This window comes from Phycodurus eques, chromosome 6, assembly GCF_024500275.1.
Source record: "Phycodurus eques isolate BA_2022a chromosome 6, UOR_Pequ_1.1, whole genome shotgun sequence".
NCBI classification, from domain to species: domain Eukaryota; kingdom Metazoa; phylum Chordata; class Actinopteri; order Syngnathiformes; family Syngnathidae; genus Phycodurus; species Phycodurus eques.
The window spans coordinates 595,580-620,450 of NC_084530.1; the positions used below are offsets into that span (position 1 = coordinate 595,580).

Sequence of the window (24,871 nt, forward strand, 5' to 3'; positions counted from 1 at the left end):
ATGCAACGTGGAGATAGAGTTTTGTAAAAATAGTCGCCGAATGTAATAAAGAGAAGGCAAAGTCCATGAGCGCACATGGGTATGTGTTTTTAACAGTAATGTTAAGACAACGGTAGTCAATACATGGACATAGTGTGTAATCTTTCTTGTCTTTAAAAAAAGAACCCTGCACCCACGGGAGAAGGTTAGGGACGAATGAACGCCGAAGCCAGAGACGAGGAGATATATTCTGTTCAGGAATAAGGTCAATCGCGCCATCAAATGGGCGGTGTGACGGAAGTGACTGAGCCTCATCCTTTCTAAAGACCTTTCGCAAATCATGGTACTCAGCAGGTTCATTGGCCAAATTAATCTGCTCTCTCACCTTGTTAGGTGAATGACAAGATCCTGCGGGCCAAAGGCAGGTAGCGTGACAAAAAAACACTCACATTTTCAATCCTTGGTTTCTACTAATTAATATATGGATTATGAAGTTTCAACTATGGGAGACCTAAAACTACCGGCACACAATGTGAGGGCATCACATTCAAGCGCATGGCTTCGTGGTGATTGCCCAACAGTCTAAGCGATAAGGTATCAGTACAATGAGTGACCACGCCAGAGGGTGTCCATCAAGGGCAGTAACCTCCTTGGGAACATCCAGAATCAGAATCATCTTTATTTGCCAAGTATGTCCAAAAAAAACACACGAGGAATTTGTCTCCGGTAGTTGGAGCCGCTCTAGTACGACAACAGACAGTCAATTGACAGAGAACACTTGTGACATAAAGACATTGACAAAAAAAAAACAGTCACTGAGCAATAAAGGGTTGCTAGTTGTCTGGTAATGCTGGTACATTTATTTATTTTTTTGACAATTGTGCAAAAAAAAAAAGTCCTCTAGCACTTAGAGCAGTTTCAATGACTCATATTGCAATATAGTCCGGTGCAATGAACATTGTGCAAAGGGCGCCGAGACTTCAACCGAGGAGTGCGATAATCTGGGACAATGTTGATTGTGCAAATGTTGCAGATACTCCTCAATCTGTGTGCAAATGGAGCAGATGCTACTCTGGCATGAGTGGCCAGTATTGGTCAACAACAGATATGCAAATAGAGCAGCGTGGCGAGACTACTACAGTGAGTGCACGAGTAATACATAATTGGCCCCACAGAAAAGTGACAACGAACTCATGTCAAAAAATTGCCAGCATGTTGTAATGGACTTGTAGGTTAGGTGTTTAAGAAGTTGATGGCAAGAGGGAAGAAGCTGTTGGAATGTCTACTAGTTCTAGTTTGCATTGATCGGTCGCGCCTCCCTGAGGGAAGGAGCTGGTAGAGCTGGTGACCGGGGTGCGGAGGGTCCAAGAGGATTTTTGCACGCTCTTGTCTTGGTTCTGTCCTCAAGGGTGGGTAGGGGGGTACCGACAATCCTTTCAGCAGTTTTGATTGTCCGTTGCAGTCGGAGTTTGTCCTTTTTTGTAGCAGCACCAAACCAGACTGTGATGGAAGAACACAGGACCGATTCGATGACCGCTGTGTAGAACTTGCCTCAGCAGCTCCGGTGGCAGGCCGTGCTTTCTCAGAAGCCGCAGGAAGTACATCCTCTGCTGGGCCTTTTTGAGGACGGAGTTGATGTTGGTCGCCCACTTCAGGTCCTGAGAGACTGTAATTCCCAGGGAAACTTGAAGGTCTCGACGGTTGACACGAGGCAACTGGACAACGTGAGGGGCAGCTGTGGCGAAGGATGCCTCCTGAAGTCCACGATCATCTCTACAGTGTTGAGCGTGTTCAGCTCCAGGTTGCGTCGGCCGCACCGCAGCTCCCGCCGCTCCGCTTCCTGTCGATATGCAGACTCGTCACCGTCCTCGATGAGGCCGATGACAGTGGTGTCATCTGCAAACTTCAGGAGTTTGACAGTCGGGTGCGCTGAGGTGCAGTCGTTCGTGTTCCAATTTAAACAAAGGACAATTCAGTGTTTTAACGATAGAAAGGTCCACAAAATGTGCCTAAAAATGTCCAAGTCATGTATTGTATTTAATGTAACAGCGTTACATTAAAATATTTTTATGAACAAGCGAAATAGTCCTAAAATTCTGCAGATGCAGAATGACATGACACTATTTCACAAGTAGTCTCTGGCAATGAAATCATCACTTCAAAATCTCTGCATCTTTAATTGTGTGCTATTGTGAATGTCAACAAAAAAAACTTACTGGACTTTGAAAACAATAGTAAGACAAAGCATTAATGTGGTACTATCAGTAAACCAACAGAAAGGACCATGTGCTTTTTTTTATAAAATATTGCTCTCGCATCAAACCAGAGTACCATTTATCCTACCTTTTACAATGCAAGTCCTCCTTTTGTTGGTCTCAGTAGCAAACTGGCTTGATCAGACTTACTGTGGAGTAAAATACAACACATTTTGCTTTCAGTTCAATAAATCACACTGTCTTGTAAACCACCAACTTTCAACAAAACACTGGTCACAAAACATACTCAGAACAGAACAGAAAACTGTTTGAAATGTTTATTTCTAACAGATCTGCTTGAAGTTCCTGTAATGGAGATTTTTTTGTAAAACAGCGATGTATTTGAGTGACTCGGTGTCGCTGTTGTAATATTGAAATTAATGAGCTGGCAAATTATGTTATTATTGTCATTACTATTATTATTATGCTTGATGTCATGATCTGATGTTAACGGGACCCAGAAGCAAGCGGAGGCTGAAAGGGTTGCGGTGAAAGGTTTATCGGAGCGGATATTAAGGACGGATCCACGGGGCCTATTGGCAGGTCGTCGAGGCGGGGAACGTGCAGCAGGCGGCGGCGTGGCGGAGGAGGTCAGCGCAGCAGGGAACACGGAGGCAGTACTGAGGAGATGGAAGAACACGGGGGGCAGCAGGGAAGCTGAGGCTGGCATCTCTTACGTGCAAGTGGAGAGCTGTTGTACCGCAGGAGGGAGGATTTCGGCCACCTGGCAGGCTTTAATGCAGGCTGATCGGCGACAGGTGCCGATCACTGCGAAGAGAGCGATACTGGTGGGGCAAGGTCAGGACACTTTATGGTAGATACAGGACAACACAGCGTCCGGAGAAAGCGTGCAAGAGCAGCGGCAAAGACGAGGGTTACATTATCAACAAATACGAGATGTAACTTAGTTCAAGTTCAATTAAACTACCTGGATACGGAGCTACGCATGGCGTTTCAAACACGGACAAGAACATTCCAGTACCCTGACCTGATAAGGGGGCGACAGAATAAGTAGCATCCGGGCATCCAATAGCAATCTTGGTTACCTGAGCATACACGTTCGCCACAGTGTTACTGCAACTTATCGAAACAACGAGTTTAAATGTCCTCATCGGTATCAGCTACAAAGTCAGCAAATTCAATTTCCAAAAGCCAAAATCGATCAAGTCATCGTTCGGTCTTACCTGTGAAAGGGTCATCACATAAGGTTTGGCACATCTCCAAGCAGCAAATAATTGAGCTCCGCTTTGCCACATCCGATATGGAGGCGAGGTCGACGTATCATTCAGCGCTCAATGGGACAACTATGGCACATAATGCTACATGGCTATTGCCACACTGCCAATAAGAACGCTAGTACTCAAGAGGAGAGGACGTCTGATACCCGTCGCTTCCCACACACGGAAAAAATATGCCATTTGTTGACTTGCAGAGCAACTTACCAGCAAGCTCATTCTCCGAAGAGTTTCTGAAAAAGCTGTGCTCATTTGCTGCGGCTGTTTTGGGAAAGCCAGTTGACGTAAGTAAATTCACTGCGGTCAAGCCAGCCGCCGCAAATTGTGTTCATACGAGGCATTACGGTAATATGTCGCCAACTCGCTGCGAAAGCCACCTTCAAAATAAAAGTCTGCCAATAGTACGGACGTCAATGCTCTTCGGTTAAGGAATGCAACCAGCAAGGTTCATTTGAATCTTGAGATGCATTACAAAATGTAGTTTATTTAATATCTTTGGAAAAATAAATGGTTTTATATAGCGCTTTATCTACACCGTCACAGTGCCCAAAGCTCCAACGACCGGAGACAAATTTCTTGTGTGTTATTTGGACATACTTGGCAAATAAAGATGATTCTGATTCTGATGCGAGGCGCTGCCAGGCCCACTGGGAGAGAATTAGGGTTCAGTGTCTTGCCCGAGGACACTTCGACATGCGGACAGTCGTAGCAGGAATTCGAACCTGTTCTACCTAATGAGCCAAAGCCACCCCAACATAATCCCATTGGTATCGCAAGACAAGTCCAGCTCTGTGTGACAGACCACCGAGGACTCCACTAAAAGAGGTTTGATGAAGATCTGATATTGTATTTCAAAATAAAAGTCTCTGAAAACTGCATATTTTGCTGTCATTACCCCTGACGGAAAAAAATCTGTTTAAAAAAAAAAAATCGCAACAACAGTCCAGTTCTGGGGGGACACTACACCACCTCAGGTCTCCAACAAAAGAGGTCCCACCCAAATCTGATGTGGCATTTCAAAATAAAAGTAGCCTGAAATTGGTCTCGCCTCCACGCACCTCCACGCACAGCTTGGGCTCTAGAACCAGTCCTCTCGAGAGGGGTTGGACTCTCTTCCACTGTGGAGTTGCCCGTGGTGAGAGGCGCCGAGCAGGTGTGGCTATACTTATTGCTTCCCGGCTCGGCGCCTGTACGTTGGGGTTCACCCCGGTGGACGAGAGGGTAGCCTCCCTCTGCCTTCGGGTGGGGGGGACGGGTCCTGACAGTTGTTTGTGCCTATGCACCAAGCAGCAGTGCTGGAGGTGCTGGAGAGCGCTCCGGCTGGGGACTCCATCGTTCTGCTGGGGGGACTTCAATGTTCATGTGGGCAATGACAGTGAGACCTGTAAGGGCGTGATTGGACAATCCCCGAACCCGTTGGTGGACACCAACGGTGAGGGATGCCGTTAAGCTGAAGAAGGAGTCCTATCGGGCCTTTTTGGCCTGTGGGACTCCTGAGGCAGCTGATGGGTACCAGGTGGCCAAGCGGAATGCAGCTTTGGTGGTCATTGAGGCAAAAACTCGGGCATGGGAGGAGTTCGGTGAGGCCATGGACTTCCGGACGGCTTCGAGGAAATTCTGGTCCACCATCCAGCGTCTCAGGAGGGGGAAGCAGTGCACCACCAACACTGTGTATAGTGGGGATGGGGCGCTGTTGACCTCGACTCGGGACGTCGTGAACCGGTGGGGAGAATACTTCGAAGACCTCCTCAATTCCACCGACACGCCTTCCCATGAGGGAGCAGAGTCTGGGTTCTCTGAGGCGGGCTCTCCTATCTCTGGGGTTGAGGTCACTGAGGTGGTTAAAAAGCTCCTCGGTGGCAAGGTCCCGGAGGTGGATGACATTCGCTCTAAAGGGTCCGGATGTTGTGGGGCTGTCCTGGTTGACACACCTCTGCAACATCGCGTGGACATCGGGGACTGTGCCTCTGGATTGGCAGACTAGGGTGGTGGTCCCCCTTTTTAAGAAGGTGGACCAGAGGGTGTGTTCCAACTACAGGGAGATCACACTCCTCAGCCTCCCTGGTAAGGTCTATTCAGGGGTGCTGGAGAGGAGGGTCCGTCGGGAAGTTTAATCCCAGATTCAGGAGGAGCAGTGTGGTTTTCGTCCTGGCCGTGGAACAGTGGACCAGCTCTACACCCTTGGCAGGGTCCTCGAGGGTGCATGGGAGTTCACCCAACCAGTCTACATGTGTTTTGTGGACTTGGAGAAGGCATTTGACCGTGTCCCTCGGGTGGTCCTGTGGGGGGTGCTTCGGGAGTATGGGTTAACGAACCCCCTGATACGGGCTGTTCGGTCCCTGTACGACCGGAGTCAGAGTTTGGTCCTCATATCTGGCAGTAAGTCGGACTCGTTTCCGGTGAGGGTTGGACTCCGCCAAGGCTGCCCTTTGTCACAGATTCTGTTAATAATTATAATAATTTAATGACTGCTGTGTAGAACTGCCTCAACAGCTCCTTTGGTAGACTGAGCTTCTTCAGAAGCTGCAGGAAGTACATCCTCTGCTGGGCCTTTTTGAGGATGGAGTTGATGTTGGTCTCCCAATTCAGGTCCCGAGAAACAGTAATTCCCAAGAGTTTGAAGGTCTTGACGATTGACACAGGGCACTTGTACAGCGTGAGGGGCAGCTGTGCCGAAGAATGCTTCCTGAAGTCCACAATAATTTTTACCATCTTGATTGTGTTCAGCTCCAGGTTGTGTTGGCCGCACCAAAGCTCCAGCCGCACCACTTCCAGTCGATACGCGGACCCGTCACCGTCTTTGATAAGGCCGATGACTGTGGTGTCGTCTGCAAACTTCAAGAGTTTGACAGCCGGGTGCATTGAGGTGCAGTCATTTGTGTAGAGACAGAAGAGCACCAGAAAGAGGACACGTACTTGGGGGGGCCCTGGTTCTGATGGTGCATGTGGATGAGGTGGTGTCCCCCAGCCTCACCTGCTGTGTCCTGCCCGTCAGGAAGCTGTAAATCTTCTGGCAGATGACAGGCGAGACATTGAGCTCGAGAAGCTTGGAGGAGAGGAGTTCGGGAATGATGGTGTTGAACGCAGAGCTGAAGACCACAAACCAGATCCTCGCGTAGGTCCCTGTGCTGCCTAGGTGTTCCAGGATAAAATGCAGTCCCATGTTGACTGCGTCATCTACAGATCTGTTTACTCAATAGAGAAACTGTTGGGGTTCCATCAGGGGTCCTGTGATGGGTCCAGCACGAGGCGGTCAAAAGACTTAATGACCACAAATGTCAGGGCGACAGGTCTGTAGCCATTCAGTACTGCAATTGCAGGTGTCTTGGGGACTGGGATGATGGTGGAGCGTTTGAAGCAGGATGAGACCTCACCCAGTTCCAAAGATTATACTTGCGGGTATAAATACCCGCAAGTATGATCACTACATGTCGCAGTCTGCTCTGTGTAGTTGGAAGCCGGGAAGCATTACGCCGTCGTTGGAGATGCGTTCACAAGGCCAAGCCTCCCTGCAGCAGAGGGCGGCAGCATGTCCAAAGTATTTACTGGTCTTTGTGTGGAGATGAAACGTGTCCATTTTCTTAGGAGAGAGAGACCGTAGAGTTTTGCGGTGAATCGATGGAAGTGGCGTTCAAAATTTACCATGTCGAAGCTTAACCTGCACTCTGGCATGCTTTCCTCTGTGGCGTCATCTTCTCCTCCTCCTCCATGTGCCATAGAGTGCGGCCACTTTACTCCAAGAAAAAACTTTGTGGATTTGTGAAAGTTGGCAAAAGAAGGTTCAGAGTAGACTCCCTAATGTTTAGCAAGTCTGCCCTAGTGTATGTAAGTTGCGTAATGTCTCCAAAGACGAACGAAAAGAACAGAAACATGGTCAACACTAAAAAGCGCTTCACCGAGGTTTCCACCAGTGTTGGCGCCATCTTGGTTATAATAGAGGACAAATTTCATGAAAATGCATGTGTTCATGACAATAAAGATGATTCTTCTGATGTGCTAGTTATCAGAAGCTAAAGCTGATAACGTCTTTAGTGTTAAAGATAACGTCTCTAGTGTTAATCTTTGCATCCAACAATACTGCAGCCCTGCTAAAATTGTGGCCTTGACAATATAGTGGTTCTGTGTAGTCCGGTCGTTGCTCGTGAGGAAAGAAAATGGCGGCTCTTCGTCCTGGTAGTTTCCAAGTCTTAGGTGGAGAAACTTGATGTCAGGACAGTAAAATAAACCAAACTGTGACAAAATCTGAAATGCTTCCTTAAAGACACATATTCTGTTACTGGCAGCTACATTAAAAAAAACACAAAAAGAAAAACGAAATATCCATCCATCCATTTTCTGAGCCGCTTCTCCTCACTAGGGTCCGCGGGCGTGCTGGAGCCTATCCCAGCTATCATCGGGCAGGAGGCGGGGTACACCCTGAACTGGCTGCCAGCCAATTGCAGGCCACATACAAACCAACACCCATTCGCACTCACATTCACAACTAGGGGCAATTTAGAGTTGTCAATTAACCTACCAAGCATGTTTTTGGGATGTGGGAGGAAACCGGAGTGCCCGGAGAAAACCCACGCAGGCACGGGGAGAACATGCAAACTCCACACAGGCGGGGCTGGGAATTGAACCCCGGTCCTCAGAACTGTGAGGCAGACGCTCTAACCAGTCGTTCACCGTGCCGAAAAATTTCCTTCCATCATATAAATATGGGGAGAATTCGTAGAAAAGTGAATGTCTCAGTAACAGATATTTCAAGTGTGAGAAAGGAAGCGTCTACCACAAGTAACGCCTTTCTCCTTGGGGTTTGATACATCTTGATACATCTTTTTAATTCACTTCGGAATTCTCCTAACAGTTCTTTCGGCGTGTACTGAAATATTGTTTTTTAAATTTATAGTGTGATAATTGAGATCTTTCAAAATATCACTCCCATATACAGACATACAGAATTACTTCTAATTCTCTTAGACAAGCTGTAGGCAGTTAATATTACTTTACGGTTTTTGATTGACAATGTTATTCTCTTACAGAGAATGCACTTGATTGTGAAGCCGGGGTTACCAATGATGATAGCGGGGTCTTGCTCTCCTTGCGTGGTGATGTCGATATCTGCTATTGGTGTAACTGACACTGCTGACAAGAATAAGGACCACAGTGCCAAGCTCTTTGAGTTTCTTACCCGAGAGCTTGCTCTGACTGAAGACAGGTGAGTACCTGAGCTTACTGTTTTGTTGTACATGCTATACCTCACCATACCTTCACCGCACGATCCCTGGCAAGGATTTCATTTAAACCAAGGAGGTAAAGCAGGGAGATTAGCAATGTGGTTTTTGAACACAAACAACATTCTCTGAATCAATTCACCTCATGCCCAGTGGGGGGCACTTTGTGTGTGATTCACATAATATGGACAGAAGCCTCACGCTGTCAAACAACAATTGAGTGGTGACCATTTTTGATTCCCGTGTAAATCCGGAAAACTGGAAATGGACAAAAGTACTGACTTTTTTTAAGCAACAACCCATGGTTAAACTTGTTGTGTCAAAACGGTCACAATGCCGCAAACACGTCTCAGTGATTGAGTGATTGTAAAAATGTCCCTTTGAGTCATTACACTTTGGCTGCTTTGCCCAAATACTCAATTTGGCTTCACGGCTGCACTTAAAAACCCTGCAGTCACGCAGCTTGTCGGCACAGTGAGGTCCGTCTCCACTTTTCCAAAATGTTTTTGTGCAAATTTCTTCTCAGCAAAATTTCCAAGAGGAAAGAAATAAAGTTGACATGAACTCTACTCCCCTCCTTTAACCGTCAACTTATTGTGGTGGATGGGGTTTGTGTGTCCCAATAATCCTAGGAGCTAAGTTGTTTGGGGCTTTATACCTCTGGCAGGGTCACCCATGGCAAACAGGTCCTAGGTGAGGGACCAGACAAAGCACAGCTCAAAAGACCCCTATGATGTTTAAAAATATTGGAAGACGTTTACCCTTGCCCGGACGCAAGTCACCAGGGCCACCCTCTGGAGCCAGACCTGGAGGTGGGGGTCAAAGGTGAGTGCTGGTGGCTAGGCCTGCATCCATGGGGCCTGACCGGGCACAAAGTGTAACTTGGGTCCCCCTTCCCATAGGCTCACCACCTGTGGGAGGGGCCATAGGGGTCGGATGCAGGGACCTTGGCGATGTGATCCTGGGCTACAGAATCTGGCTCGAGGGACTTCGAACATCACCTCTCTGCCAGGGAAGGAGCCAGAGTTCGTGTGTGAGGTTGAGAAGTTCTGACTAGATATAGTCTGGCTCGCCTCCACACACAGGTTGCGCTCTGGTACCAGTCTTCACGAGAGGGGTTGGACTCTCTTCCACTCTGGAGTTGCCCACATTGAGAGGCGTCAAGCAGGTGTGGGTATACTTATTGTCCCCCAGCTCGGCACCTGTACATTGGGGTTCATCCCGATGGACGGGGACTTCAATGCTCACGTGGGCAATGACAGTGAGACCTGGAAGGACGTTATTGGGAGGAACGGGCCCTCCGATCAGAACCTGAGCGGTGTTGTGTTCTTGGACTTCTGTGCTCATCACGGATTGTCCATAACGAACACCATGTTCAAGCATAAGGGTGTCCATACCTGCACTTGGCACAAGGACACCCTCGGCCGTAATTCGATGATCGACTTTGTGGTCGTGTCCTCGGACTTGCGGCTGAAAGTCTTGGACACTTGGGTGAAGAGAGGCGCGGAGCTGTCAACTGATCATCACCTGGTGGTGAGTTAGGTCTGATGGTTGGGGAAAATGCCAGTCCGACCTGGCAGGCCAAACATGTTGTGAGGGTCTGCTGGGAACGTCTGGCAGAATCTCCTGTCAGAAGGAGTTTCAACTCCCACCTCTGCCAAAACATTATCCACATCCCGGGGGAGGCGTGGGACATTTAGTTTAAGTGGACCACGTTCCGTGCCTCCATTGGTGAGGTGGCCGACAGGAGCTGTGGCCTGTCGTGGCGGCAACAATCGAACCCGTTGGTGGACACCAACTGTGAAGGATGCCGTTAAGCTGAAGAAGTAGTCCTATCAGGCCTTTTTGGCCTGTGGGACTCCTGAGGCAGCTGATGGATACCGGTTGGACAAGCGGAATGCAGCTTTGGTGGTCGCTGAGGAAAACACTCGAGCATGGGAGGAGGCCATGGAAAATGACTTCCGGACAGCCCAGATGAAATTCTGCTTCACCATCCGGTATCACAGGAGGGGGAAGTAGTGTACCATCAACTCTGTGTGTAATAGGGATGGGGCGCTGTCGGTGGGGAGGATACTTTTGAAGACCTCCTCAATTCCACCAATGCGCCTTCCCATGAAGAAGCAGAGTCTGGGATCTTTGAGCTCTGCCATCTTTAAGGTTGAGGCCACTGAGGTGGTTAAAAAGCTCCTCGGTGGCAAGGCCTCGGGGGTAGATGAGATTCGCCCGGAGTTCCTAAAGGCTCTGGATGTTGTAGGGCTGTCCTGGTTGACACTCCTCTGCAACATTGAGTGGATATCGGGGACAGTGCCTCTGGATTGGCAAACTGGGGTGGTGGTCACCCTTTTTAAGAAGGGGGACTGGAAGCTGTTTTCCAACAACAGGGGGATCACACTCCTGGTAAGGTCTATTCAGCGGTGCTGGAGAGGAGCGTCCGTCGGGAAGTCGAATGTCAAATTCAGGAGGAAATTCAGGTTTTCGTTCTGGCCATGGAACAGTGGACCAGCTCCACATACTCGGCAGGGTCATCAAGGTTGCATGGGTCAACCAGTCTACATGTGTTTTTGTGGACTGTGTCCCTCTGGGAGTCCTCTGGGGGGTGCTTTGGGAGAATGGGGTATCAAACCCCCTGAGATGGGCTGTTTGGTCCCTGTTTGACCAGTGTCACAGTATGGTCCGCGTTGCTGGCAGCAAGTCGGATTCCTTTCTGGTGAGGGTTGGACTACGCCAAGGTTGCCCTTTGTCACTGATTCTGCTCATTTTATGAACAGAATTTCTAGGCGCAGCCGAGGCATAGAGGGGGTTGGTTGATGTGCAGATGATGTGATTCTGTTGGCTTCATCAAGCCGTGATCTTCAACTCTCACTGGAACGGTTCACAGCCGTGTGTGAAGCAGTTGGGATGAAAATCAGCACCTCCAAATCTGAGACATAGTCCTCAGTCAGAAAAGGGTGAAGTGTCCTCTCCAGGTCGGGATGAGATCCTGCTCCAAGTGGAGGAGTTCAAGTATCTTGGGGTCTTGTTCACGAGTGAGGGAAGAACGGAATGGGAGATCGACAGTAGGATCGCTGCAGCGTCTGCAGTGATGCAGACTTTGTATCGGTCTGTTGAGGGGAAGAAGGAGCTACGCCGAAAGCCGAAGCTCTCAATTTACTTTTTTCATCTCGGAGGGGCTTAGAGTAGAACCCCTGCTCCTCCACATTGAGAAGAGACAGATGAGGTGAGGGCCATCTGATTAGGATGCCCCCTGGTGAGGTGTTCCGGGAATGTCCCACCGAAAGGAGACCCCGGGGACAACCAAGAACACGCTGGAGAGACTGTCTCCCAGCTGCCCTGGGAATCCCTGGGTTCCCCCCGGAAGAACTGGATGAAGTGGCTGGGGAGAAGGAAGTCTGGGCTTCCCTGCTAAAGATGGTGCCCCCGCCACCGGGACCTTGGATAAGCGGGAGAAAATGGATGAACCTTTTCAGTGTTTATGCAGAACTGTGATGTTTTTACTTTCATACTCCATGTGCACAACCAAAACGTTGTTGTGCAGTTTTTTTTTTCCAGATGTTAATTGCAAAAAGTGTGAGGTGATATACCACATATGTTCCCATGTCCATGAAAATATAAAAAAATTGTCAACAGGTACTTTCATTCAATGTGGACAGCAAACAGCCGCATATTTGCAGTTCGGCACCTGCGGATTCTCCTATTCACAGATTATTATTATTATTTATGAGGATGCAAGGGCCACTGACATTCTTCGGATCCTATTTATGAAATGCACTAAACCATCAAGCACTTATGTTGTTTTATATATATTATCATTATTTAGAAAAACTGCTGCATCACCATGGCCCAGATTTTAGACACTCCTGCCCTACAGTAGGAAAAACATGAGGAAAAACTTGCTTGCATTGTCTTTTTTATGAGGAACTAAAACAAAAACTGTAATCCTTAATGTGCAAACACAAACAATCTGAGATGGGACGCAGGCTGAGGTAGAAAATTTGGCATCACTGCAGCTATGTCCAGTGCGGATTTCCTGACTGACCTCTCCATAGATATGAGCAATAGGAAGATACGACATGCCTCTTTGAGCTTTGTGCCTATAGCAACTCAAAGCTAGTGGGGGTAAAGTGTCAGCGCATTCTAAGTTGGTGGTCAGCAAGAAAAAAAACACCAGTTGACTAACATGCATGTGATATGGTGATCATTCACGAATACGTTTGATAGACACACTATAGGCTTTAATTCCTTGTGCTGGGACCACAAAAACAACACAGGTTATACTAACATCAACTCACAGGTTCTTACAGGTGTTTAGACACTAAAATAGAATCCCACCGCACCACTCGTCAGTAGCACTGCCTTGCTTTGTTTCCCCACATCCTGTCCTGCCCTTTTCTGTCCTCTTATCTTGGTTAGTTATTGCATGTCCTCACTGGGTGTGTCACCCCCCCAATCCACAAATAATAACACGATTTGACTGTTGTAATGTTACTTGTGTTCAAATATCGAAACTGTCTCACTATTCTTCTGCTGCGGTTCTCACCCCTAGTCCCCTTGTCCACTCTGTCCCTTTGTCTGTCCCCTAAAACCCTTTTCTGTCCGGCTGCGTTTTCAATAATCATCAGAATAATTGAAAAAATAAGGAGAGGGAGTATTTCAAACTCCCATGTTGCACAGCAAAACTGTTAAAAACTGTGAAAAAAAATAATAAAAATAATAATTAGGCTACTGGTGGTGCTCAGCCCAAACTAAAACAATAAACTAAAACAAGAAAATCTTCTGCATCTTCTATGTTGGCATAGGTTCAGCCTGGATAATTTTACTTGGAGTGGGATGCTGCACTAGTCTCAACAGCAAAATCTATTTGTATAATCAATCTAGGGGTATAACCACATTCTTGCAGAACGAGGACTGGTAACCTGTCATGTGCAAAAAATGTGTGCAGTGCGGTAAAATGGCTTGACCTATTTAAGTTGATAAAACTGCAAATATTTGGATGAAAAAACAAGCATGTAGGGTTGGACAATATGGCCTGAAATTCATATCACTATATATCACGATATGAACATAAGTGTAAATTGATTTTTAACTGAAGTATTTCTGCATGCGTTGTGTGGTCCTTTAGCAAAGAAGTAGAAGTAAAATAATGTATAATGTGAACATTTATTGTGCAGAGCTCTTAAGTCAAAATCTTGTGCAAACACACAAATACCATTGCTGATATTATAAATATTTAATACACTGTATGTTAATCAGTGGCAGGCAGTTTATAATTGGGGATTTATAATGGGACCTCGGCCCATCGTGGAGATTTAAGTGACCTAATCCAGCCCTTAATACCACCACTATCGTGTCGCAATTTTACAAAATACACAAAAACATTGCTGCACGGCATCTTTCACTACTTGATGACGAATTAAACACTAATAACACACACGTACTGGCTATTGATAACAGGGTACTTATACATGTGTACATCTATGCCACCATTCACTTGTCATTAAAGCACACAGCCAAACACATTTAGAATCCTGGACACACACTATCTTCTACCAATTGCATCACAAGTTTCGCTCCTCCAGCCACTATTACGTTTACCACCCAATGTCCAAATCACGTGACAGCTCAAATAAAAATAACGCATAAGTAAACATGAAACAAAAAAATTCTCAAGGTACCCAAATTTAATAGATTAACCCTTTATAGGGGCGGCACGGTTGTCAACTAGTTAGCACTTCTGCCTCACAGTTCTGAGGACCAGAGTTCAAATCCCGGCCCCGCCTGTGTGGAGTTTGCATGTTCTCCCCGTGCCCGTGTGGGTTTTCTCCGGGCACTCCGGTTTCCTCCCACATCCCAAAAACATGCATTAATTGGAGACTCTAAATTTCCCGTAGGCATGACTGTGAGTGCGAATGTTTGTTTGTTTGTATGTGCCCTGCGATTGGCTGGCAACCAGTTCAGGGCGTACCCCGCCTCCTGCCCGATGACAGCCGGGATAGGCTCCAGCACGCCCGCGACCCGAGTGAGGAGAAGCGGCTCAGAAAATGGATGGATGGATGGATGGATGGATGGACCTTCATATGTCAACCCAAATAAGTGAATGTTCCATAAAGAGTTCAAAAGTCAGGACATTAAATGTTTGTAGAACAATCATCATACAGTGGATGAAAAACGTATTGCAACACGTCACCATTTGTCTCACTAAATATACAACCCCAATTCCAATGAAGTTGGGACGTTGTGTTAAACATAAATAAAAATAGAATACAACAATTTGCAAATCATGTTCAAGCTATATTTAATTGAATACACTACAAAGGCAAGATATTTAATGTTCAAACTGATAAAAAAAAAAAAAAAAAGCTTTTTTGGAATGTGTTGCAGCCATAAAATTCTAAGTGAATGATTATTTGCTAAAAACAATCAAGTTGATCAGTTTGGCAGCAGATTTCTGTCAAGAATGTCTCAGTACATTTGCCCATTCTTCCTTCCTCCAATAATGTAAAGTTTATCAGTACGATGTGCTGAAAAGCAGCCCCACACCATCATGTTCCCACCTCCGAACTTCACCGTTGGTGTGGTGTTTTTAGGGTGATGTGCAGTGCCATTTTTCCTCCAAACGTGGCATCGAAAAAGTTCAACGTTGCTCTCATCAGACCAGACTATATTCTCCCAGTATTTAACAGGCTTGTCCAAATGTTGTTCAGCAGACAAACAAGCTTTGATTTGCTTTTTCTTCAGCAATGGGGTCTTTCAGCAATGGGGTCTTCCATGGTGAGCTTGCATACAGGCTATGGCGGCGGGGTGTTTTCTTTGTGACAACAGTACCTGCTAATTCCAGGTCTTTTTGAAGCTCTCCACAGGTGGTCGTTGGCTCTTGGACAGTTTTTATGATTATTCTTTGCACAACTGTGTCAGAAATCTTGCAAGGAGGACCTGATTGAGTCAAATTCATGGCGGTATGATTGGCTTTCTTTTCGGTATCTATTCTGGCCCCAACTGTGCTCACTGGAACATTCTGAAGCTTAGTTATGTGCCTGTAACCAATGCCATCATTATGTTTTGAAACAATTAGTTAGCGATGAGACAGCTCTCTGCTCTTACCCATTATGAGATGTGTCTTGACTCACACCTTGGCAAGGAGACTTTTTTGTAGGCCATCTATTAGAACTGAACCAACTGATATTCATTTGCACTGACAAGGGATTGCTGTTGGATTATTGATAGGTTTTAGGTGTTGTCTTGGCTTTCCATATCCTTTTGCCACCTCCCTTTCTTCATGTGTTCAATAACTTTTTCCTGTGTCATTTCACATTCTTAAAGAGAACTTAATTTCTGATCTTATTTGTTCTACCTTCTTTGTATGTATGGATTACTTGGGTTGTTCCCAACATCTGGTGAAAATTTCAATGTGTCAATAGCACCTTTCGAAATATATTTAGTGAGAAAAATGATGATGTTAAAATATTTCAGCCGCTGTATCTTATCACTATGATAATGCTAATAGTGGTGTTGTATTTGCAGTCTGTCGGATTGGCTCTAAGTAAATCGATAAATTCAGGTTTTGTGGCAATCAGTTATGTGTCAAACATAATAATAATGTAACGTGTGATGCGACTTGTGCTGCCAGGCACAAAAATACAACAAACCACTCCAAAAAACAAACATAAATCAGAATCAGAATCATCTTTATTTGCCAAGTATGTCCAAAACACACAAGGAATTTGTCTCCGGTAGTTGGAGCCGCTCTAGTACAACAGACAGTCAATTTACAGAACACTTTGGAGACATAAAGACATTGACAAAAAACAATTGTGCAAAAAGATGCAGAGTCCTCTAGCACTTAGAGCAGTTCGAACGACTAATATTGCAATAGTCCGGTGCAATGACCATTGTGCAAAGGGCGGTGAGACTTCAAGGAGTGGATGCGGTTTAAAGTGACGAGCAGTGCGATAGTCTGGGACAATGTTGGTTGTGCAAATGTTACAGATACTCCTCAATCAGTGTGCAAATGGAGCAGATGCTGCTCTGGCATGAGTGGCCAGTATATGCAAATAGTGCAGCATGGCGAGACAACTACAGTGAGTGCACGAGTAATACATAATTGGCCCCACAGAAATGTGACAACGAACTCAAGTCAAAAAGTTGCCAGCTTGTTGTAATGGAATTATAGGTTAGGTGTTTAAGAAGTTGATCGCAAGAGGGAAGAAGCTGTTGGAATGTCTACTAGTTCTAGTTTGCGTTGATCGGTAGCGCCTACCTGAGGGAAGGAGCTGGAAGAGCCGGTGACCGGGGTGCAGACGGTCCGAGAGGATTTTGCACGCCCTTGTCTTAGTTCTGGCAGCGTGCAAGTCCTGAATGGTGGGTAGGGGGGTACCGACAATCCTTTCAGCAGTTTTGATTGTCCGTTGCAGTCGGAGTTTGTCCTTTTTTGTAGCAGCACCAAACCAGACTGTGATGGAAGAACACAGGACCGATTCGATGACCGCTGTGTAGAACTGTCTCAGCAGCTCCGATGGCCGGCCGTGCTTTCTCAGAAGCCGCAGGAAGTACATCCTCTGCTGGGCCTTTTTGAGGACGGAGTTGATGTTGTTCGCCCACTTCAGGTCCTGAGAGATTGTAATTCCCAGGAACTTGAAGGTCTCGACGGTTGACACAAGGCAGCTGGACAACGTGAGGCACAGCTGTGGCGAAGGATGCCTCCTGAAGTCCACGATCATCTCGACCGTCTTGAGCGTGTTCAGCTCCAGGTTGTGTCGGCCGCACCACAGCTCCAGCCGCTCCGCTTCCTGTCGATATGCAGACTCGTCACCGTCCTTGATGAGGCCGATGACAGTGGTGTCATCTGCAAACTTCAGGAGCTTGACAGTCGGGTTCGCTGAGGTGCAGTCGTTCGTGTAGAGAGAGAAGAGCAGCGGAGAGAGGAGACAACCTTGGGGCGCCCCAGTGCTGATGCTGCGTGTGGATGAGGTGGCCTCCCCCAGCCTGACCTACTGTGTCCTGCCCGTCAGAAAGCTGTAAATCCACTGGCAGATGGCAGGTGAGACGCTGAGCTGGAGAAGCTTGGTTGAAAGGAGTTCAGGGATGATGGTGTTGAACGCTGAGCTCGAGTCCACGAACAGGATCCTCGCGTAGGTCCCTGCACTGTCGAGGTGTTCTAGGATGAAGTGCAGTCCCATGTTGACTGCATCATCCGCAGACCTGTTCGCTTGGTAGGCAAACTGCAGGGGGTCCAGCAGGGGACCTGTGACACTCTTGAGGTGGTCCAGCACGAGACGTTCAAAGGACTTCATGACCACAGATGTCAAAGCGACAGGCCTGTAGTCATTCAGACCAGAGATTGCAGGTGTCTTGGGGACTGGAATGATGGTGGAGCGTTTGAAACAGGATGGAACTTCGCACATTTCCAAAGATCTGTTAAAGATCTGAGTGAAGACTGGAGCGAGCTGGTCCGCGCAGACTTTGAGGCAGGATGGGGACACATGGTCCGGTCCTGTCGCTTTGTTAATCTTCTGTTGTTTGAAGATGCGTCTCACATCCTGTTCATGGATGGTTAACGCAGAAGTCAGAGGTGTGGTTGTGGTCGCGGGTGCGGCCGGGTGGGTGTGTGGAGTGAAACTGTCCTTTTCAAATCTGCAATAGAAGGTATTCAAGTCGTTGGCTAGTGTGCTATTGTTCTCAGCTTGGGGGGATCGTCGCTTGTAATTAGTCAGCGATTGGAATGCACGCCAGACTGATTTCGAGTCGTTCGCGCTAAACTGTTTTTCCAACTTTGCTGCATAGATCCTCTTTGCAATGTTAATTTCTTTAGTCAGCTGGTTTCTAGCTCGATTATACAGGGCCCTGTCCCCGCTCTGATATGCATCTTCCTTACCTTGGCGAAGCTGCTTAAGTTTAGCAGTGAACCACGGCTTGTTGTTGTTGAATGTCCGAAATGATTTTGTTGGTACACACACCTCTTCACAGAAACTAATATAGGATGTAACAGTGTCCGTATATTCATCCAGGCTGCCAGCTGAATTTTCAAAGACACTCCAGTCTGTGCAGTCTAAACAGCTTTGAAGTTCCATCTTTGCTTCATTGGTCCACTTTTTGACTGTTTTCACTGTAGGCTTCGCACATTTAAGTTCTTGCTTGTACGTCGGTATTAAGTGAATTAAGCAGTGATCAGACGAGCCCAGGGCTGCACGAGGTATAGCACGGTATGCGTTTTTTACCGTAGTGTAGCAGTGGTCTAAAGTATTATTTTCCCTGGTAGGACAGTCGATGTGGTGCTTGTATTTAGGGAGTTCGTGGTTGAGTTTAGCTTTGTTAAAGTCCCCGAGAATAATGAGGGGTGAGTCAGGGTGTTTTTTTTTCAATTTCGTTGACTTGTTCGGCGAGCATTAGCAATGCGGCGTTCGTGTTAGGTTGCGGTGTAATATAGACTCCAGCCAGTATAAACGATGCAAACTCACGTGGCGAGTAAAATGGTTTACAGTTCAGAAACAGCGACTCCAAATGCGGGCTGCAGTGTGTGCTGAGCACTGTGACGTCCGTACACCATTTTTCGTTTATATGGAGGCATATCCCGCCGCCCTTCGTTTTCCCCGATGATTCCATGTCGCGGTCCGCTCGATGAATGTTGAAATAAAAAAAAAAAAAAAAACACTCCAGACATCACCCCTCCTTTTGATAAAGTGACGCATGGTCCCACCATGTTCACTTCAGCAAAATACAAAAGCAGAAAAACATTCTCGACAACCAAAAAGCGGCTAATACGGGACGGAATTTGGCCCACTGGGTATTGACTCAAATACTGGAAAAATACCGTCATCAGCGTCCGTGCGTAGTGTATGCTGGCAGTTTTGGTTCAATTGAATCGGCGGATTCAATTGAATCGGCGGATTGTTCCTGATTAACCCTGGTAGCTCAAGAGGATTTGACTTGGGACTTGTGAAATGTCAAGGAAGCGGAAAAGAGCATTGTGCATGAAGTTAAACAAAAAAAATGCCCAATTAGTCGTGCGCCGACAAATAAACAAAAGGCTTGCATCCTTCTAATCGTGCTGAAGTTTACTCCCCCAGAGAAATGTGGAGCGTTTTGGTGAAGAGAAGAGTCAACATAATAAAAGAAAAATCATAAAATATTCTCAAAATATTGTAATGAAATGCAGTTTGCAGCACTTAACATTAAGGATTAAAATAGCTTTATGTTGAAAATGTTAAAATTGTACTGTTTAACTTTGAATGCACACTGATAATTATCCCAATCTAATAATTTATCCATCCATCCATCCATCCATTTTCTTCCGCTTATCCGAGGTCGGGTCGCGGGGGTAACAGCTTTAGCAGGAAAGCTTCCTGGTCCCCACCCACTTCCTCCAGCTCTTCCGAGGGGATCCCGAGGCGTTCCCCGGGGTGTCCACCCGGTGGGGAACCTCTCACCAGAAGCGGCTCAGAAAATGGATGGATGGATATATATGTGGATATATATATCTCAAGACAAAGGTTAATTTAGTTTGGAAGCAGCACCTTTTAGTCTGTTCAGTGACAGTTTTGTTGTTACATATTCATCTCAAAGGAATTATTTTAATGTTACATTGTTGAACATTTGAAATGTTTTGTTAAAATGTTTGTAGGGTAGTCTTTAAAGGGTCATTGTCATTTGATTTGTCTTGATATTGAAGGAGATATAATTTAATTGAAATCTGAATTTCGATTTGTTCTTTTTGGGGGGTGGGGGGTGGAATCAGTGATTTTATTGTAAAACCATATCACCTAGCCCTGTGATTGGCTTATGTGTGAGAAGGGAGGGGTCTGTTTCTGGGATAAGTCTCTGTTTCAGTGAAAGAGGAAAAGGAAGTGTGACTATTCCGCAAGTCTGTGTACACTCTGCGTCCTTAAATGTTCTGCTTGCACCCCTAAAATGTCAAGTTAGGGGGCACTGTTCTAGTAAAAAAAAGCTAGGCTGGAGCCCTGGGGAGCATACCTGTAACCCAGCCAGCTGGGTGGTACACACCACTGCAAATGGATTCCAATCCTGTGGGAAACTCATTTAGGGCCCAACACTGACCTTTGGGGGACGCCACAAACATGATGAAGAGCAGATGATGAACATCACCCAACTTGACATATTTGTTGCTTCTGTAATTAGCTTTTGAGCCAGTCTAAAATGCCTGTAATTCAATACCTTTGCAGTTTTTAATCATGGTTGAGTGTATCAAGCTTTCTTAATATCAATAAATGTTCCAATAGCATGCTTACTCTGATCACTATTGTTTATTTCTTCAGTAGCTTCTGTTTTTGCCAGTGATGTTGAGCTGCCGGAACTGAAACCATATTGACTGTCGGAGAGTAATTTCTGCTTCACTCTGAACATACACAGTATATTATTGAATAGTTTTACAAATAGTCTGAACCTGTACCCAATTGGAAGGGTACATGACCGCAGAATACATTATTTAATACTTATTAGCGACTATACAATACAAACCTGACAACTTATTTTCCCCATCTTTTTTAAAAAATTTATGGTTTTGGTGTTCCACTGTTATTTATCACACTTATTTTTCTACATAAGAATACTCTTGTATTTTAACAGGGGTGTGTTCACTTTCATGCTCTCTGAGGCCTCATCAGACCTCATATGCATTTAATAGCTGGGTATTTTCATTATTTAAAGTTTTGGTAAACGCTTGACAGCTTTTTTTTCTGATTCACAGGATTTCCCTTCAGTTCTACAATTTGCAGCCTCACCAGGTTGGGAAGAAGGGAACAGTTATGAGCTTCCTGTAAAGCATATTTTGTAAATATGTGAGAAAGAAAGGGGAAAAAAAATAAAAAGTTTCAATCAGCTGCAAATTTCCTGAATTTTATTCAAACATACTGTTGTGTGTGTGTGTTTTTTTTTTAACATGACTGCATTGGCTCTTCTGTCGAGTTAAAAATCTAGCCCTTTTCAAATCATTTTTCATTATTATTATTTTTTTTTACACATCAACACATTACAACATAAGACAAAGATAATGACATTCAAACAAACAAATCTTTGTTGTAAAAAAATAATAAGGGACAAAGTTTTGTAAAACATTCAAATGTTCTGCCGGTAATTCATGTCCTTGTAAGAATTATGGGAACAAGAAAGAAGAATTTTATTCATTATATACTTTTTAAATGAATTGGTTAACTTTATTCTGTCAAATATCAGAATCGGCATCAAACAATCAGTATTAGTCGGGCCCTCGTTTTTACATTTGAAAATCTAGAGTGCCTTTTGTTTTTAAAAGGAAAAAGTAGAGTATTTCTGTGTTGTGAACTCGGCAAACCATGAATCTCTGACCACTAGCCACGAGTGCTGAGGCCACCTCATTAAGCGGTTCACGTCGGGCTTCAAAGATGATTATATTTGGAATCAATGACTCTTTTTGAGGCGGCACGGTGGCGGACCGCTTAGCACATCTGCCTCAGAGTTCTGAGGACCGGGGTTCAAATCCCGTCCCCGCCTTTGTGGAGTTTGCATGTTTTCCCAGTGGGTTTTCTCCAGGGACTGCGGGTTCCTCCCACATCCCGAAAACATGCGTCGTAGGTTGATTGAAGACTAAATTTCCCGTAGGTGTGAATGGTTGTTTATACGTTCGCTGGTATCGGCTGGTGAACAGTTCAGGGTGTACCCCGCCTCTCGCCCGAAGATAGCTGGGATAGGCTCCTGCACACCTGTCACCCTCGTGAGGATAAGCGAAGATGGATGGATTGTTTTTGATGAAATCGGGGAAAACAGCATTGGCAACATGCAAGGTTTGCAACTCAGAGACACAACATAAAAACGGTTTTATTTATATTGCACTTTTCATACATTAGAAATTCAACACAAAGTGCTTTACAACGATAAAAGCAGACAATTAAAATAGCAAGACATACAAAAACCGACATCGCCCATCCCCACATACAAACGCGAACGCATCCATACGAACACACGCACACCCGCACGTACACACACACAGCACATATTGACTTATAGTGTAGAGACATGACAAAGCACTGAGGATCCAGGTGTTGAAAAACAACCTGCAGGAGCCATCCACGCTGATAGGTGCTACAGCCCGTAGCCACAGAGGATGCCACCACAGAGACCACCACGACCAGGGTAGACTGGGGGGAACATTGTGCAGGGCCCCCCTGTTCCCCAGGTCAGGCGAATTTGCAGGCGGGCAGACCGAGCGGACGTCCCAGCATGGGGGCTCCAATGAGGAGACACTGGAATTATAGCACAGGATAAAAACTGAAGGGTGATAGGAAATACAGTAAAGAGGATAAAAATAAATACATTAATGAGTCGTTAAATGTGTAAAAGAAGATTCAATCTAAAGGTTTGCTCACTACATTTTGAGTTAGTTATTACGATGCAGAAGCTGTGTTACGTCAATCACGCAGGGACATGGAATCAAGTTTTGTGATAAGCATTTATTTTATTAAAGTTTAAAAAAAAAAAAAATGGAAGAATTCGGACCAAAAAAAAAACAAAATACGAAGAATGGAACACAGAATTTAAACTGTGAAGCATAATTGAGGGTAAGGAAATAAAAGCCAAGCTCAAAAAATGTGAAGCATAATTGAGGGTTAGGAAATAAAAGCCAAGCTCAATACAATAGCTAAGATGGAGGGAGGCAACCTTTCCCCGAAAGTTAGTTTCATCCATCCAAAATATAAATATTGCATCAAAAAACTATAGAATACACCTTTTGTCAAACTCTTTTGATAGGTTATGTTTTGACAGCTTTATGCCCTTGACCTTTGACCTTTAGGGGTTTGTTTTGATCACGTGACATCGTCACGTGATTCACCACATCTACCAATGAAACAAACAGTTTTACATCGTATGTTTTCAACATTACAGCTATTCACTCGTATTGATGAAGGTCGAAAACAGAGAGCTTACCATATCAGCATGAAGAAGGAGAGCTTTGGATGGCTAACGTTCCAGTCTGCATTAAGATTAAGAAGTCAACGAAGTCTGCATTAAGACTAAAACACATAGCGATACAGTTTAAAACACTACAAAATTGGGTGTTTTCTTATATACACTACGTGATGAATTGTTGTGCTGTTGCAATCATTGAACAGACCTATCCCAGACTTTTTGGTTTCAAAACTATATGCGGTAATATTGTAAGTCAATTACACGACTGATTGAACCGATACTTTAGTTGTGAAGCGGGAAAATGGCAGTAGTTTTCACAACACCATAGGAATATTACAATATGCTGATTTCCCAAATATTATGGATGAACAAATCTAAACATTTGAACTCAAATGACTAGAATATGGATTCATGATTACATTTGACTCGCAATACAATTGTAAAGACAGAACACATAAAACACTATAAAATGTAAATAGTGAGCCTCAAGTCAGACAAAATCCAAGGGGGGAATCCAACAAAACATTTCTCGTTTTAATTTGACTGACGAAAGCCAATTTTATGTCGACAGCTGTAATTCCTGTTAAAATCTGTCCCATCATTCCCAGATGTGTCATAAATTATTGCGCTTGTGCAATCATTTTGGTTTCGAAGGTTACCCTCCAGGTATATTTCTATGCTGCTGCTTACAGGACACTGGGACAGACACGCTAGCTTTGTTTGGTCAAACTGACCTCACTACGTTATGAACACACGCACTACAGACATAAAGATAACATTCAGGTCGAGAACAGGCGAGAACTGGTTTGATAGGAACCGGCTGAAGGAAGGGACTGTTACCTGGAAAGCAGGGCCACTCGGCTTCCGGATCCCGTGAGAGAAGGAAGAGAGATCAGCATGCTCTGTTTTTTTTTTTTTTGCATTCAACATTTAAAAGGCAAGTAAAACTGACACATTCAATATGGCGGATGTACTGACGCATCCCTAGCAATAGACAAACACGTTCAGTAGTAAAGTTATAGAAAGTGGAGCGCGCTCTGTCTCTGGGTGCCACGGTCTCGTGGCGCGGTGGGAACATCGGACTGAATTGCCAAACGGACCCCAAACACGAGGCTGGAGCTAGGATTGGTCGACGACTACACGACGTCACGGCGAGAAGCAGTTTCCCCCACAAAACAAGCGAACTCGAACTTTTGCGGTCTCTGTCTTCCATGGGCGTTGTTGTGAACCAAGTGGACGAGAGGCCAGCGCTTTGTTTGACTTTGTGTTTTCGACTAAATTGTTCCACTTTTGT

General features: G+C 45.4%; 1 protein-coding gene and 2 long non-coding RNA genes across 3 annotated transcripts; 1 reads left to right on the forward strand and 2 right to left on the reverse strand.

Annotated features, from left to right (window-relative positions):
• Positions 1 to 863: 863 nt before the first annotated feature.
• Positions 864 to 3,797, reverse strand: LOC133404413 (uncharacterized). Its single transcript, XR_009768822.1, has 3 exons — positions 2,912 to 3,797; positions 2,323 to 2,383; positions 864 to 1,908 (listed from the first exon to the last, which is right to left on the reverse strand). It is a non-coding gene; the product is annotated as an uncharacterized LOC133404413 (long non-coding RNA).
• Positions 3,568 to 21,515, forward strand: ddt (D-dopachrome tautomerase). Its single transcript, XM_061680283.1, has 3 exons — positions 3,568 to 3,753; positions 8,494 to 8,669; positions 21,383 to 21,515. Exons 1-3 carry the CDS (start codon positions 3,646 to 3,648, stop codon positions 21,453 to 21,455), a joined length of 357 nt encoding a protein of 118 aa, XP_061536267.1. The 5' UTR covers positions 3,568 to 3,645; the 3' UTR covers positions 21,456 to 21,515.
• A 960-nt stretch (positions 21,516 to 22,475) lies between these two features.
• LOC133404384 (uncharacterized) lies at positions 22,476 to 24,635 on the reverse strand. Its single transcript, XR_009768819.1, has 3 exons — positions 24,418 to 24,635; positions 23,596 to 23,641; positions 22,476 to 22,913 (listed from the first exon to the last, which is right to left on the reverse strand). It is a non-coding gene; the product is annotated as an uncharacterized LOC133404384 (long non-coding RNA).
• Between the last annotated feature and the right edge of the window lie 236 nt (positions 24,636 to 24,871).

Excerpts from the sequence above, each read along its gene's own strand:
- ddt (XM_061680283.1), top strand. The coding sequence starts at position 3,646 with ATGCCATTTGTTGACTTGCAGAGCAACTTACCAGCAAGCTCATTCTCC. Across the intron at positions 3,754-8,493 it reads TTTTGGGAAAGCCAGTTGAC|AGAATGCACTTGATTGTGAA; the intron begins GTAAGTAAATTC and ends ATTCTCTTACAG. Across the intron at positions 8,670-21,382 it reads CTTGCTCTGACTGAAGACAG|GATTTCCCTTCAGTTCTACA; the intron begins GTGAGTACCTGA and ends TCTGATTCACAG.